Here is a 17,534-nt window from a genome sequence, read left to right on the forward strand (position 1 = left end):
TTGTATCCTTCCCAGACATACTCACACTTCACACACTGGATTGCACGGATTCCATGGATTGCAGTGTGTTACCTGCTCCATGCTCTGCTGTCCAAGCCATCTGTGCTCTGCAGGCCATTAAACACAATATTTGATAGGTATGTTGGAAAAGAGAAATATCTAATTCCTCCTGAAAAAAAGATCAACACCCATTTCTCTAAGACCTATGCTGATTAAAATCTGTCTGGATCCTGATATATGGTTAATGCTTGAATCAAAAATTCTGGAGGTACTGAACATAATGGAAAAGGCTTTTCATCTTGTTGCATCAACACAATTAGCTACCCACCCTGTGGATATAAGTAACTTCTATCTTCTTCTGTAGAATAATATTTGAAAAACATTCTTAAATTTAAGGCTGATTTTCCTCTGAAAATCAAATAGAAGGAGTACAGACATTCAGACAAAGTGTTATATTTATATATAGGTAAGGCAAGAAAAAAATAAAATAAAGGATCACTGAAAATCTCCACAGAAATAGTCTCTGACCACCTCAGGCCTTCATAATAAATATTATATATAAAATGTATCCTTTATTCTAGAAGAATTTCCTTTATGACTATGAAGAAAATATTTAAAAGTCTTAAAAAGTAACTTGATGATGAAAAAAAATGTTGTATCCTGGTTTTCCTCCATTTGTGAGGATATAATTCCAGCTCTAATAAAAGTCCTTAATACTGACTTTCATAATGCAGTGGAAACCAAATTACATTATTTTGCATTGTGATTACATGTACTAAAGAAACTAAGCCTGAAATTAGAATCCTTGTGCACTTTCAAGAAAATAGTTTTTTATTTTGCAGGTATTTTTTTTTCCCTAAAATATACAACTTCACAGTCAATGAGTCATAGGATATCCCTTGGGACAAATTAACCCCTTACACGAAATAAACCCAGCAAAAATGTGTTCATTGAATCAGGCTTCAGAAACATTTCTAAACTTTAAAGACCACGATGGGAAAATAAAGCAACATTCAGTCATATTTATGGAGCCCATTTATTTCTACAAGTTAACACTGCCTACATTTAAACTTTCAAGTAACGTGGCACAATAGGGGTGAATACATGGGATGAAACAGTCAGAGCTGAAAATCACACACCACACATTCTTCGGGTAGTTTTGCTTTGGATCCCATGCACTCAGTATCTGTCAGTGGAGGAAGGGGTTAGGTGCACTCCTGAAGGGTGCCAGATAATTTATTTCTTTCAGAGAGAATTAGAGTTTGTGTACTCTGAAGACGTTCCATGACAACACAGGCCAAACCCTGATAAACAGGGGTGGCAGGAGATGACCTCGAAGACAGAACTCTGACCCAAACATAAGCACTAATTAAACACATCTACTGTCAACACAAAAACCTGTCTCAAAATGTTTACCTAAAAAAAGTTTCAAATAACACTTTTAAGTTACTGCAAACAGAAAACATTTAAAGAAAAAATTGTTTGCAAAATGTTTTCTGTGTCTTAAATTACTGCTCTTTTACATTACTTGCATTTCTCTACTTCTGTGATATTCCACCACAGAGATACAAAAAAGGAAAACATATATAAATTTAAGACATATTACTGTACACCCTTAAAGCAGAGGATATTCTGGATATATACAACACATATACAATACAGTCTCCCTTTACTGTAGTGGTCTGGCAACGAGTTGTGCTTTTCTCCCAATTTCGGAAGTTTAATGCTGCTTAGTTCCATAAAAGCTTTCATGAAACATATGATTTGCTGACAGTAGGCAGCTCAAAAAGTAGTGCATTCAATAGTTAAGTATTATATTCTTAACAGAATGATAACAAACCTTAATCTTAAGGTTGAGTAGTCGTTAACAATATAAAACTGAATTTCTAAGCATTAAAAAATTTCTTTATCTACAACTCTCTTTAAAAAAAGGGCAAAACTTCAGCTCATACTTGAGCCAGAGCTCAGCTCAAAAACAGTTCTGAAGGTGAATTTAATTTGATTTTATCAGTTTTGATGGCTTTTCTCTGTTTCTGCTGAGATAAAACCCCTGAGAAGGCAGGCAGAGCACCTGTTCCTCAGTGTTCCAAAGCCCAGTTAACTGGAGTGTGCTTGAGTGAAAAGCCCACAGATCAGGCGCATATCCTACTCAGATCAACAAATGTGCTGTAGCTTGCCTTATACCTTATTCATAAAAAGGCACTGCATTTATGGCCATGTCTATACCAAGTTCCCACCAGTGACATCTATTTCTGCCTACCAACACTGATATAAAACTTTTAAATTGGGTTTGCCTGACTGATAACTGCAGGACTCTACGCTTCCAGATAGGAAATATTCATACAAGCAACGGAGATCACATTCAAATGTTTTGACTGTTTTGAAGGTTATTTCTCAAGTTGCTGGATTTCCTGTGTACATGTACACAAAGAAACACTGGTAAAACCAGTAATCATCTCCAGACTGGGAAAAACTTAAACACGCATAAATTTACTGTTCCCACACTAAAATCTTCCTGCCCCACTGGCAGAAATATTAAGTCTCAAAAGATGTTCCCGTCAGCCATAGTATAAGAGCTCTGGAATGAAGAAATCTTGAACTTGCCACCACAAAGGTGTAGAAACCGCTGTGCTTCGTCATCAGTGTGCTGGGGCTTCCAGCAAGACAAGAGAAGTCAAATCAGGCTGCCAAACAGTTTGACAGGAAGAACATATTATGTGAAACTCAGCAGGTTTCTCTCACCCTTTCTCTGGTGAGAGCTGGGAACTCCAGGGACAGCAAGCAGGATACATTCTTCACAGAAGACCCCACTACTACTTACACATCACTTAAACCTGTTGTCAGTGACAAGGCAACGAAAATCCTAGCTTGACGAACCTACAGTTTGTTAAAATAGGACTCTGTAACAAAAGAACTATTGAAGAGACGAGTTCCCTCATAACACAAGTTCTTGCTTTCTACATATAAACCAACCACATTAAAAAATATTTTGCAAAAGCATTGTAAAATACAGTTCTGGTAAGTGACTTGCTCAGTTTCCATCTCGACTGTGACTTGTTCCTCCAGTTTGCAGGATGTTGAGAAGGGGGATAAATCTCCCTGCTCTCTTGATTTCAGGTTGAAATGAAACAGCAAGCCAAAAGCTGTACATGAAGATCACAATTTCTGGTCTTCCTCTGATGGGATGACTTCCAGGAGGATTTGCAGTGTTCTGGTTACCCTGTCTGCAAAGATAAAAGCATACACATGGGAAGTTTGGGGATTTTTTGTGGGGGAGATGGGGCAGGCAGAAGCAGACAGGAAACTTAGCTGCTATACAGCCTATTTCCACATATACATATATAATTTAAATTAATTTTTTTTTCTTTTTAACTATGTTTTCTTTGCCTCTGATCCTAGGCTACGCACATACAATAATAATGGAAAGGTATGGATGTATAATCTTATTCAATAAATGTCTGCAAGCATTAAAAGGCTATCTTTGAAACATGACTACTCTGCACGACAGCTTAGTTTTAACCAATTTGCTATGTTGAAATAAATGTCTGGGAGAGTTCAAACAAGTTAATTTAGCTGTAGCAAAACCTGCCTAAGCAAAAAGAAAAAATAAAAAAAAAACCCTAAAATTAAAGGAAATAATAATTACAAAGCTTCACAGGTCTAAGAATATCACATATCCAAAGAAACTTCATGCTGTCTTTTTGTCACGCTGGACATTTATTTCCTTCTACTGCTTTTGTTGGTTTTCCTTTTAGGGTAATGATTCATAAATGGCACAGTTAATTTACATACAGAATAGAAAAAGAGCATTCTCTTACTATTCCTTTCACTTGTCACTCTTTTTTTGTAACCTATTTTAAACAAGCAGGAATGTTGTAAAAGTAAGTTCTGATTTTCCTTGTCTGTTCTTGTATGACACAGAAATGTCAACACTGACACCAGCGTAAAGCAAGGAGGGTAAAATTGTGCAACTCACAGAAGATATGAACTGAAACCACTTCTCTGACCTCCTGTCTAAGGCAGACTCCACCATCTTTTGCTCTTTTCTCTGGATGTCACCAGTTCAGTGCAAAGCCAGCTTGCCCTTAGACTATAAACTGATAGTGTCAAAGGGGCTGAGAGTCTCCAGGGACTTCATTTTCCTCCCACCTGCCTTCCCTACCCACAGTGGGCATGTCAGAGCTGGGCTGAGCGCAGCTGGGATGAAAGACAGGAGGAAAGCCAGCAGCAGAAAAACAGCAGGGCTTCGCTCCTGCCATCCCACCTCTTCCAAGTTGGAGGCTGAACAAAGGGATAACCAGAATGTTATGAAGCTGAGCAATGGTGTAACAGCTCTTGGAAAAGGGCATGGCAGCAGAGGGAAAGCCTGGACAACTCTAGAGTGTGTTGTGATTTTAATATCCTGTTCACCAAAGTGGACAGAGCCACCAGCAGCAAGACATTGCCCACTCCTCCATTTCCATGCAGCAGTTTTGCTCTGTGCTGGGATGAAGCCATAGGGGAGCAGACAAGCTGGCAGTCTTCTTTGCATTTTTTGGTTGCAATGTACTCAGAATAAATCAGTATACAGGGTATTTTCCCCTAAAGAATGTTCCAACCTGTCTCCAGTCAGTATCTCAGAGTACTACCTGGAGTTAAAGGACTAGCTTCACTTTTGTCACAATACAATTTAACGTACTGTGATGGTACAGATAACTTCCCCACTCCACTTTAAACCCTAATTTTCCCTTTCAAGAGGAGAATTCACTGAAAATAGGTATCAGGGGACCACCTTCATAAAAAAAAAAAAAAACAAAACAGACCTGGTATCTACATAAGCACCACATAAAGTTTGGATGAGGAAAGAAAGCAGGAGTTTAATGCATGTATGTAAGACTGGACATGAAATCTGTGACAACAAAATGCTAGGATGTCCCATCACAAACTCGACCAAGAGAAGGAAACTGAGCATATCACAGTTTGTCCTGAGTGAGCAAGTGTGATCCTCTGGTGTTGCTAAATAACCCTGACAGAGACATTTCGTTTTATAAAGAGATCTCATTTCCAGCAAGGGCTCAGGCTATGAAAAAAAAAGCAGGATTTAACTTTTAAGCTCCCTGTAATTCAATCCACTGAAAAGAAATAGATGTTTTAAATATGAGTCTAAGGTTGGATTTTTGACTGAGGAAGTGCAAACAGAAGCATTCTTGTGCTGATGCCGCATCCTTTTACACACTGATCTGCTTTGTAGTATTTGCTAGGCTTGACTTTTTTCATTTTCACATTAGTTCTGCAAAAAGCAAGAAAGCAGAGGTCAAATGAAGCCTGTACTAGCTGAAAATTATTTGTCCCAGCACATCTGGTGCTACAGCAAAATTTCTTTGGAAAAGGAGAGAACAAAATGTTATTACAGCTGCAAAATACCGCCCAGAACCTACGGACCCACGAACTGTGAAGTCACCTTTTGTCAAATACAGTAATTTCATATGGAGAATGGGCAATGTAAATGCCATTGAGGGCAGTCAAAACATACAGAAGACATTCAACCTTGGAAGAGGATTCCTTGGGTAATCCATGGGGGGCTCTGTTTGTGTAATCAGCCTAAAACCCCTTTCAGAAATGTATGTATTTTCAGGCTGGGTATTTTATCCCACTACTCATTGTGGCTGTTCAACATCCCTCTCCTCTGATCTCTACAAAGCCTATTCAGGACACTGAGCCTGATCTTATGTGGGGCTGGTCTGTATCCACATGTTTTTGCACCAGTGCTGACCTTTGCTTAAACAACACATGTTCCATATAGGGTTTATGAGGAGCAGTCATCTCTTCCTGCCACAGCACAGCAGGGCAGCTGAACCTGTCAGTTCCTCAACAAGGTGACTTAGCAAATGGGTAAAGCCCTACCCCAGCCTGCCCATGCACTGATCTGGGCAGATGAAGCAGCCTGGGCACAGTCTTGGTAGCACAGTCCTGTGTGCAGACTAACAGGCTCCCACTCCCCCTCTGGTATTACACAAAATGCTTTGTTGAAATCTAAGGAGATTGTATTCCTCACATTCTTCTTCATCTAGAAAAACTAGTTATCTTCTCAAAGAAAGCTACCTAGTTAATCTGGCAAAAATCTACCTTTTAAACAACAATACCATTCTTTCGTTTTGCCCTTTACCTCATGTCTGGAATTACACTTTCATGCCTATGTACATCTAATGCATATTGTTTCAAGGTTAGAATATCAAGCTTGCAGCTGGCCAATGGCTTTTCTATATCTCACAGAGGTACATTAAGTGAATTTATCCTCATTCAATGCCTTTAGAAAATGTTCTCAGGCTATACAATGGGGGTCCCTTAACACTCACAAAATAATGCCAGTTTAATGACTCCACACAGAAGGTTTATTGCTTCTTCTGAGGAAAAAGAAAATATTTTTATTTAACAAGTAAATCTCCTCTCTGCTTCACCCCAAAACTGTCAGCATCAGTTTTCTGCCATTACTGTTCTTATTTTGGGGATAATAATTGCAAAGCAAACAAGCTGTTTCACCCACTGACTGGCTTCTGCTGCTTTCCCCTCTGAGGCAGTACACCGTGCCCATCCATAGGTATGACACAGGCACCAAGTCTCCTTTCTAGGAGGAGAATTTTGTGTTATCTCAAAAGCTAGAAATTATTCACCTTCATTGTCACAGCTGGCAGAAAAATCTTCACATTTATCCAGTCTACCTTAAAGAGAATATTTTTTCTCTTGCCCAAGTAATGTAGTCCAACACTGGCATCCTGTGGCCAAAGATTCAAGTAACTGTATTCCAAAACCTCTGAGACACGACAGAAAACGCCAAAAAACTCCTGGGGTTTGATAAGGGAAAATTTCCCAGTCCCTAAATGTCAAGACTGAGAAACTATTAACAGACTAAACTCCAACTATTTAATAGAATGTCCTTTTGCATACAATTACTTTAATTTGCACTGGAGGTTTCTACCCATTCCCAGGACACTGCAAATAATTTATAACTTTATGGATATAAAATTAAGAGTGTGCTAGCCTTAAACTAACATATTTTTCTGTAAATACTTTCTGCCCTATTGTCTATGGACCTCCCAGCATGAATTGAGTGGGAAATTCACAGATTATACAACAGATAGGATATAATTATGTAACGTATTTATATAGAGAAATACATATAACTGGTTATAGTGTAATAACATATAGAAACTATTATTTTCTTGTGAGCAGCTCATTTTAAATCATTGCTTAGACTGCAGCATAGAAGACAATATGCATTTTTGATTCAGCATCTATACAAATAAATTATTTTTAGTTAGAAACTTGCACAGGTTGAGTTATAGTTTTGCAGGTTGAGTTATAGTTTTGCAGAAAAAGAGATGTTCTTTTGGTTTTGTTTGATAAAATATCTAGCATTCCTGAAATATTTTGCCAATAGTCTTGTTTCATGTTTTTAAAATTCCCTTCATTTTGGAAACCTATCCATCTGAGTAACAAAAAAAAAAAGAGAGAGAAGAATGGGCAGCTATAATAAATTATACTGACTTCTAATTGAAATGTTCCAAATAATCCTTCTCTAACACATCAGAACTTCTGCATATGCTTTCAAAAACTTTCAGAAATGGTATACAAATGATTCTCAGTGCGTGAAATAGTACAGACAAATCACAAAAAAGTCATTTGAAGAAGCACAGAAACAATTTCCATAGAAGCATTTCAGGCATGTTATATTTTGCTACCATTTTGTCAGGAGCCACTGCTAAGGACAATATCCCCATAACCAACCTGCCTGAACCTGTCCTATTCCAATACTCCTCAGTGGTCCACAAACACGTGGTCTCAGCAGGGAGCACCAAGCCCATCCTATCATCACAACTGTTATGCTCGAGGCTCCAAACTGATTCTCCAAGAAGTGTAGAGCTGTCTCTATTAGCACAGAAAACGGTCAGGGGAAGGGGTCGGGTGATTTAAAAGGAATTAGATGTTTGCAGGGGAGGGAGAGAGGAAGAGGACAGTGGGAGCAGTGTCAGTCATTTCAAATCAATCACTGGGGAAGAATAGCCTTGCTGTAAAGTAGCTCATTAGTCAGTAGACATTGACTGCAACTGGCAGAGCAATGCTAGAGCATGTGCTGAAAAGAAAGTTGTGTTGTCATCCCCAGCTCATGGTAGCTGAGAGGATTGACCAGAAGGATTTCACAACACAGGGAGAACCCTGAGAAACTCCTGGAGTAAGCATGAAGGAGTCCCACTAGGACTTACCTAGGAGCTTTCTGAACCACTTTGGCTTCTTGTCCCATACAATAAAGAGGTAGTAGGCAGGAATGCCAGTCAGGGTTATTGCAAATCCAATCCCTGTGTTCACTGGGTCAGAGTAAAGTGACAGTGCAACCATGAAGAGACAGGTGAAGGAAAACAATGCTGGAATAAATAGAGGAACCTGAAACATAACCACACGAAGAATCATTAAATAACAGGGTCAATGTAAAGTAATGACTAAGGCATTTAATGTTCCATGAAATATAAATTGGATGAAGCCCAGCACAACAGGACAGTTCTGCAGAGATATGGGTGTCTAGAACATACACACAAAATGGCAGTGACTGCAGAAGCCCAGCCCTGCAGAGCGCTGTGCAGTGAGTACCACAGAAGTCTCTTAATTACACTCTAAAATACTTCAGTGTTTTACATCCTTTAAAACGCAAGGACTGTAAATAAGTTACATTGTAAAAGTCCTTTCTCTAATTCCCCAGCAGATAAGTAAGCAGCTCTAACCACAGTAAAGATTTCCACTTTGATAATTACCCATCAGAAAACGTTTTAAAACACAACCAGGAGCTCAAGTCACCTTTTAAAACTATTAAGAACATATTGATTTTCTTCCTAAGGTAAAAATCAAAATCTAACAGGAAGAGAGCAAATTAAACACCAATTTGACTAGGATAAAGATATTTGATAGTGTTATGCAACTGATAGCCCCTGAAAAAGCCCTTTCTGACTGTATGACTGATAGCGTTATCAGCGTCACTGTTGAAAGCACACAAAGTAACAATATCAAATTTATTTACTCAATTTTCAAGAACACCATTACAATCACTCTGTTAGCACCTCTCTGAAGGAACCGCCTACAGGCATGGCTTATGAATGTAATGGAGAATTGGAGAATTCCTTGGAGATTGTTCTCTTCCTTTCATGCCTCAAAGCATTACTGTTCCTCTTTAGTGCACTGTCAAAGCATTTTTTCTTTTAATCAAAGCAAAACAGGTTGTGTCACTGACCTCCTTATTTATAGATATACCTACAAGAATGCAACAGCGCACATTCTTAGCTCTTCACAAAACAGACTTCTTGGCAGCATCTAAACAGAAATATATTCCTCCATTTTTATGATGATGGACATTATCTTTCTGGGTACACAATGGGACAACTTACTTTGTAAGACAGTACTTGAAATAAGCAAGAAGAATGGTGGAATCAAGGCCAAAACAGCTACAGTTCAATGGGTTGGACTATTTAGTATTTTCTTTCTGGGTTCACAATCACTGTGTCTGCAAATCCACTGCAAGTCTCAAATATTATAATGATAGCACTAACCACTTATTTGCACGGAAAATTGGTGTATTTGATATTGGATAGGCAATGACATAAATGTTTTATATTAATTTATATTAATGTTTACGCCTGACATGAATTTCGGTAGCAAAATTATTCAGGCCTTTAGCTGAGGAGCTTGCAGGGAAACACTTGGAGAGCATTCAGTGCAAGACTATTTTCTTTTAACTCTGCTTTTCTTGAAACAGAGGTTAGCTTGCTACATCAGAAAATGCTCCTTTGCTGTCTGACTGCAGAATGGAGAAGAGGGAGAAGAATTCATGTAAAAGAGTAGAGAGCAGAGGTTACCTTGAAAGGACGAGGCATATCAGGACGTTTATATCTGAGATAAATCAACCCAGCAACTACTAGTCCAATAAAAAGCCACCTGGCAAAACTGAGGAAATTCAGAAGGCTGTAGAGATCCCCGTTGAATAACATTATCATTGTGAGAGGATGCTGAAAAAGAAATAAGAGGGGTTTAGTAGATCAATCTCTATTATTTTACAGCAGTGATGTCAAATTTTTCCACAGGGACAAGCAGCACAGCCTTATGCACACACCTGAGTGCCACAGACTTCAGGCTTGCCTTTGTCATGCAATCGATGTACAGCTGTCCCCTGAGACCACGGTGGATCAATATAGATCTGTCCTGGGTGGCCACACATGGTCAATACAAATGTGTCCCCTGTGACCCAGACAAATATACAGGCACACAGCCCACTGCACCACCCAAATGCTTGAGCATCCTGGGCAGCATTCCCATGGGACCTGACAAGTGTATTAGCCCACTGCAGCTTTACTCGCTCATCACCGATGCAAATAAGAGCAGTTAAATTCTGGTCACGTGTGATCATATGAAAGCAGAGGTTTGTAGGTGTTTTGTGGAAGGAAAAAGGTGACTTTTTGCACATTGTAAATGCAAACATTCCTAAGCAGAAAGAAGCATTTAGCTGTCACTCAGGCAGCAACTAAAGAACAAGGAGAGGGACACCAGAATAAATATGTTTTCTCATCAGAAAGCTGTTCTGAGATACAAGTTGTCTGTGAGGCAGGCAAAAGCTTACGTATAAACGAGCGATGTGTCTTGAGTTAGGTGGTTAGTGTAGCCTACTAGAATCTATTTCAAAGTAATAGCTGGACAAAAAAATGTCCTTGCATTTGAGGATGAAGGAATGAGTCAAATTCCCCATAGCCCTTATTCTTCAGCAATAGGGAAGATTCTGGCGGTGAGAGTATTTAGATTTATAACAAGGCAACAGTTGAAATCAACTGCAGATGCAGTAAAACACTGGGCTAAATCTTTAGATAAGGAAAACTAATTTGTATTAATAATCTAGATTCACAGCCTCTCTCTCTTTCCTGTTTTCGAAGAAGTGAAGACAACATGGATTTGAACCAGAAGAATCAATATTTCAAATGTGGGTCTCTGTCTTCCAACCCCTAATGACTTATAAAGTACTTGGTTCTTTACACACAGACATTAAGCAAACTGCTTCTATGTAAATGTCAAAGGAAATTTTACCACTGAATTATATTGGGCAAGATTTCTTCTCTATAGACTCAGCCCTAAAAGTTTAAAATATCAGTTATAACTAAAATGCAAGTTTTAATGATAATGTAAGTGAAGGAGAGCTATCAAGAAAAAAATAAAATGAAGTAGGTTTACAACCAGATTGGCATGATTTCTTGGAGTTGCTACACACACATCTATCGGATACCAGGGCATTGCTGAGGAACACATCTGGTCCAGGTATCCCGGTTTGCAAGACGCAGGTTGAGATGCAGATTGAAATGTAGATTGAGCTCTCGGTGGGAGCCCGAGACAAGAGGCCGTGAATTGGCAACTTTTGGGATAACAAAGGGCACGAAGAGCTGTGAGCTGGCCAGGTGAATGAACACTGTGAGACACAGCAGGAGCCGGGAACTGCCGACCTTTTGCATGTCAAAGGAGATGAAGATGGGGGATGCCAACGAAGTGGATGAACTCGGAGGGGGGGACAGGAGCCGAAGACTCGGAAGGAAGCGAGAGTTGACTGTGAGGGGGTTCCTTTGTTGGAGCTGTTCCTGTGCTGCTGCGCCGTGAGTGGCTTTATGAAATGAGACATCTGAGACTCTAATATGGGAAACCTGCGGTCGAACCGGTGAGGAAACCTGGTCTGACTGAGTGGGCTTCGGTTCCAGCAGTTAAAGTCTCTGGTGCTGAGTGTGATTGCCAGAGAGTCCCGTGAATGGTCAAACTGGGAAATTTCTTTAACATCATCATACAGACATTAACAGATTTCTTAATTCCTAAAAATGTGGGGAGTTTTATTTAACAAGCCTCAAACACGTTTACCCTCAAGAGCTCTTTCCTTTCTTACAGTGTGTAGACCTTGGCAGGAGAAATAAAATAGGGAAATGCTAAAACACAGATTATTGATGCAGAATATATCCTGTAACTGCTCTATTTGCAATAAGGTAAGACAAAAAATAGCAATCTTTGAAGGAAATCCCTCTTCATATGAGAATTTGACTTTTTCAAAGGAAATCAATGCACTAGTGTAACAGGACCATATACAAAGGCAGAAAATGTCTCTCAGAACAATAAAAAAAAATCATATATTAATACATTTGTGCATTTCATTCCATGGAAAATAGTCAGTCTTTTACCCAAAAGGTATAACTACTTCACCTAAGGAAATAAAATGTAAACTGAATGCTTATGGAAAATTAATTTCATTAAAACTTTTCACCATAATCACATTGCCTAATTTTCAAAATTTGGAAGCCTATGATTGTATGGCCACATATAAAATTCAACACTTCAGAAGTGAGTTATAGGCAAAAAATTATTTAAACTCCAGTACAAGCATCTGATCTTACTAGCATAGACTCACACATGCATCTTTTGCTGTGGCTGGAACTTCCTAAAGAGGCAGAGGTCTGTCCAGATCCATTACAGTCCACTGAACCCAAACGAGGGGCTGAACATCCATGCTTATGAAAACTGCATGATAAGTGAAAATCTTCCCAGCACTATGCAAACTGAACTTTGAGGTTGGTATTTTGACATTTAGTCCTAACATTTTACCATACAAATCAGTCTGCAATGCAAACACACGGCCAACATTTACCTCTGCTGCTGTTTTAGAAATCAGTATTAGGATTTCCACTAAAACACCAGTAGTTTTCCTTAGACAATTCACAGACTATTTCCCAGGCACATGTTCTCTCATTTTTTAATCACCACTACACTGCACTGCTGAGGGTTCCCCCTCCATTATCTTAGTGCATAATTGTTTGCATTTTTCACTATAAGGTAGTATAAAGACCCTTAAGGGTGTTGTTTCCAGATGCTGGTATTTAGCTGCACTTTCAGTTAACTGAAACCCTTTTTGTTTGTTTAACTGGAATTTGTTTCTCTGAAAGGGAACCAGCTCATCACTAGCAGCTCCTTAGAAATACAGAGCAATAAGGCATGAATTACGTTGCAGGGATAGGCAGTCAAGTGCTCCGACAAGAAAGCAAGGAGGAGATGATAAAATAAGAACAACTCCCAAATCTCATTCCTCTCTTTCCTGTTCTCTGTCCTGCTCAAAAGCCCATGTACACATTAATAAATGAGACTCAAGCAGTGCCCAGATTCTGCTGGAATTCTCCAGAGCAAGTCTGTAATATGAATTCTAGTGCAGGAACATTTGTTTGTATGATTTACCAAAACAATGACAGCTGGCAGAGGAGTGTGCTTGCGGACATGAATCATGGAGAGAATTTCCGGAAGGTGACCCTCGCGGGATGCAACGAAGAACATCCTGGTGGGAAATAAATGTGGACAGACTTTAAATGTGCTCATTACTGTGACTACGCAAAGTGGCTCATGAAAGTCACAGAGCACAGCAGCACTTCTCAGTCTTGTTTGAGGTACTCTGAATGAAAACACTAGCAGGAGAAACCCATATACAGAAATCAAAGAGATCTCTGAATGTGTCCCCTGACTGGCGTTTGGAATTAGTTAATATTTTCTCTCCAGTTTCCCTCCTCCACAGGTAAAAAAGTAGCCATTAATTAAGGGGTATCCTCGGAGGAATTAATTTCCAAACCATTCAAAGGATTTTAACAATAATACACTGAAGTCAACAGGAACAAAGTGAGAAAAATCCCCGCACCTAGTAAACAATTAAGTAATTTTGCATATCCTGCTGAAGAAATGAACCCTACTCTCCCTTCCCCTTGCTTGCTTTCTTTTGCTGTGTATCCCAAGCCCTCACCCACAGGAATATCAGCAATGCTCACCTGGAGACCGCAAAAATACCACCATTCATAGATCCAAAGCAGGAGAGAGCAACAAATACTGGTACAGCTAAAGAAAAGTTTCCCATTAGCCGTTCGGCAAAGGTCTGTCAGAGGAGAGAGAAACATACAGTGATTTTTCATAAAACAGGAAAGTAACTGTACTATATTAGCAAATTATTATGGTGTTAATTATAGTCCTTTTCTGCATCCCTCACTGAAAGCTGAGCTGTGGCCTCTTCTTTTGTGTCACCAGCTGAGCTCTTCCACCTTTACTGCTGAGGATGTCTGGAAGATCACTAGTCGAAGCAACGCTGAGGAGCTGGAATCACGCTCTAACTTATGTCTTTTTAGACCATTACGACTCTAAAGAAGAAGACCCAGTCTGAATGGATCAAGGTCTGATTTGCATACCTAATTTTTGTTTTTCTACTGCCTTCATTGTACTCAGCTGATGCTACCCAGCGGTATAGTCCATCAATTCATTAGCAGAAGAGACTTAACTGGAGTTTGGGGTACCACAGGAGACGTGCACAATTTTCTTCATGTTTACAAAATGTTTTCTTTCTAAGTCTCCCATTAGCTGCAGAATTTGGTCATTTTTCAAAAGCCATGTCAACCAAAATAACCACAGGCAGTGTCACTACTGGAAAGGAAGTGGAATTTTTTTACTTCCTCATTATGACTTAGATACCATAAATATAAAAATCGGTATCATCACCACAATTCAGCAAGAACAACCAAAGCAGTATTGCCTAGCCAGGTTGCCTTGCAACTCCTTCCCAAATGAGCTCCCTTATTCACAGCAACCCCCTTCCTAAATACTCAGGACACACTTGTGCAGAGACAGCATGACTGTCTTGCTACACAAGATAGTTCAGAGCTCCCACTTCCACAAATATCTGTGATTCCTGCTTCCCAGGAGCCGAGCTTACAATTTAGCACTGAATTTTTCAAGCATGTACTCAGCTATAAAATTTAAGTCCTATTGAGTTTGTTATAAATACAGTCCAATGTTATGTTTATAAATGTTATTGATGGCCTTAAGTGCAATCTCAGCCATCAGTCAAAAATCAGACTTATTTCACCAGTATGCTAATAAGTGGTGCCATACAAAAACCTCATTAGATCTGTCCACCCAATTTTTTCCCCTGGAAAATAAGAATATATCAACAAACACAACTGCAGCAGGGATACAGCTTTGTATTTTTCTTCTGTAACTTACCACTGCTACAGCTTTTGAAAGCAGCAATTCCCCAGCACTGATTGTAGTGAAATAAGCCACGTTTGTTAACACATAGCCAACTGTGACGATAATCATTGAAATGCATATTGCGAGGGGTATGTTTCTGAAATACACAAGGTAGCTCATTATTTTGCAATCTGGTTGCTAGTCCCTGAACATGAAACAAATGACATGAGAAGAAGCCACTAATGATGGTGAATGCACATTTGGTGATCCCAAAATATCATAATTAGAAACCACCAGTAAAAAAAAAAATAAACAAAGCTATCTAGACAAAGCAAAGAGGTTTATAATGAAGAGGTGAGAAAACATTTGAGGGACGAGTCCTTTGGGGACACCGAGAGGCTGTGATCCCTGTGCTTCCCATACAAGAAGTATGGCTCATCTGAGCTGCCTACTCAGACTGACTTGCAAGCTGAACCCAACAGGAAGGCAGAAGGTGTCACTGGCTGAACCAGCAGTAAGGCTGAGATGACAGATGCAGGTGATCCAGCTCTCTATCAGGAGGGCAATCACAGTGGCATCTCCAACATACCCACTGGCACTCCATGGCCACTGACCACCTGGAGGCGTTTGACATCCTCCCCTGGATGCCAAAATAGCCAGCATCTGAAATTCTGCCCTTTCCTCCTCTGTGCATTTCTTCCCTCACACACCTTACCATATCCTAGTTCTCTCTCTCACTATTCAGGGGAATATGAGAGCAGAATATGACACAGAAATAGAAACAGCACAAATTTGTACTGTTATTACAGCACAAACAGTATTGAATAGCACAAACCCCCGATAGCTAAAAGACAGAACAACAACAAACAAATAATAATGCCAAAATTTTATATAGCGTGTCCTGCAAGTCAAAAAGAACAGAATTATTCCAATTTTAAAAAACAGGAACAGAGGCACAGTGAATTTGTCCAAAGCCACACTGCAGGCATACGTTTGAGTCAGGAGAAAAAAACAGATGCTTCAAGTGTTGCTCTAGTCTCTTTCCACTTAATATTATTGATATCTGCATTACACCAAGAAAAGATTCAGATCTGAAACTAATGTTTGATCCTTTAATGCCAAGGTTAAGAGTTGCAGTATGCAAACTCCCTCACTGCTTCACGTCTGATTCCGTCCAGTTGTCTATATTAAGGCTGCTTTTGAAGGGATGGAGAGGTTGCCATATCTAGAAAACTTCATTGTGAAGGTCACCCCACCAGGTGGAAGAAAGGAGAGACAGAACTAGGAATTCTGATGTTCCAGAAGAGATCACAAGAACAGCCCTAAAGGACTGTTGTAATCACATCAAAGGAAAAGGTGTTCTGGAAATCAACACAAAGATCCATTCTTTTCTGATCTCAAAGAAACACAGCCTGGTCAGAATTTAAGGATCCTCTTTGCTACCAGTCCTTGTTTCTCAAATAAATCCTTTACATCAGTATGCCTGTAAAGAGCTGAAAAGAAGCTCTGAACTGAAACTAAATAAATGTATTTATTTATAAATAAGTAAAGCAGGACAGTATCACTGTCGCACATCTTGCCCACCTTAGAAACCATGGTGTCAAATACTCCCATTAACCCGGACACACAGGTAAGTAAGAGGATCATGCTGTAACATAACACCAAATCTGGGTAGACATCATGATACTGCATTAGCCCATGGCTACCTCATGCACACGTCCTCAGGTGAAGAAACTGGAAAAAGGGAAGCCAGTCAGCTTGTAGAATGTACTTGTTGATGAAGAAGGAGATAGCAAAGACCACAGCAAAGAGCCCAGAATGCAGGTGCTGTATTGCTGGAAAACCCACAAAGCTACGGACTCAAGAAATACTGCAGCTCTCTGTGTTGATACTATGGGCAAAAACAGGTTTTGTGGGTCAGTTGCCAGATATTTTGCAACCAGCAAGGTTAAGCTTCTTACCTGACCTGGGTGTAAATTGAATTCAATCCTCTTAGCATCTGATTCAAGGCAGGGATACATGGATGCAAAGCCTCTCAGAACAGTGATTTTAACTATATCTTCTGCATCACAGATGAATGCTTCAACCACCAAGTTATTGGATAAACCTGCACTTACTCCAACCTTAAAAAGAATGTTTCCAGCCAAAGATAGCAAATTTGGACTATTTTCACTAACCATTTAAATGACTGTAATCACATTGTTAAATTTAAAAACTATTTTTGTTCATTCTAACTCTTACCAAACATTCTGTATTCATATCTAATTTAAATCACAGTCTTAATTTCTGATAAAACAAAACAGCAGTTCAAAACTAAGGGGAAAAAGAAAATCATGCTTCCAAACATGACCATTTTCTTAGCACTGAAGGTCCTACCTTGTTATGCTGAAGAGCACTAACTCCCTTGGATAGTAATACCAACAATAAAAAATACACTCAGGAGAAGAATAAAACTCCTAAACAAGACAGAACTAGTCAGCAAGCACTATTCATTAAAAAGC

General features: G+C 39.4%; 1 protein-coding gene across 1 annotated transcript in view; it reads right to left on the reverse strand.

Annotated features, from left to right (window-relative positions):
- Window positions 1–552: 552 nt before the first annotated feature.
- Window positions 553–17,534, reverse strand: part of SLC7A11 (solute carrier family 7 member 11) — a 60,156-nt gene continuing 43,174 nt past the window's right edge. The window contains exons 7-12 of the mRNA XM_064651545.1: window positions 15,067–15,190; window positions 13,845–13,948; window positions 13,267–13,363; window positions 9,879–10,028; window positions 8,241–8,418; window positions 553–3,224 (exon numbers count right to left, since the gene is read on the reverse strand). Coding sequence (XP_064507615.1) covers window positions 3,157–3,224; window positions 8,241–8,418; window positions 9,879–10,028; window positions 13,267–13,363; window positions 13,845–13,948; window positions 15,067–15,190 — 721 coding nt within the window. The 3' untranslated portion in view covers window positions 553–3,156. The remainder of the gene's footprint in view (window positions 3,225–8,240; window positions 8,419–9,878; window positions 10,029–13,266; window positions 13,364–13,844; window positions 13,949–15,066; window positions 15,191–17,534) is intronic.

The sequence above is a fragment of the Pseudopipra pipra genome, chromosome 4 (assembly GCF_036250125.1).
Source record: "Pseudopipra pipra isolate bDixPip1 chromosome 4, bDixPip1.hap1, whole genome shotgun sequence".
NCBI lineage: Eukaryota > Metazoa > Chordata > Aves > Passeriformes > Pipridae > Pseudopipra > Pseudopipra pipra.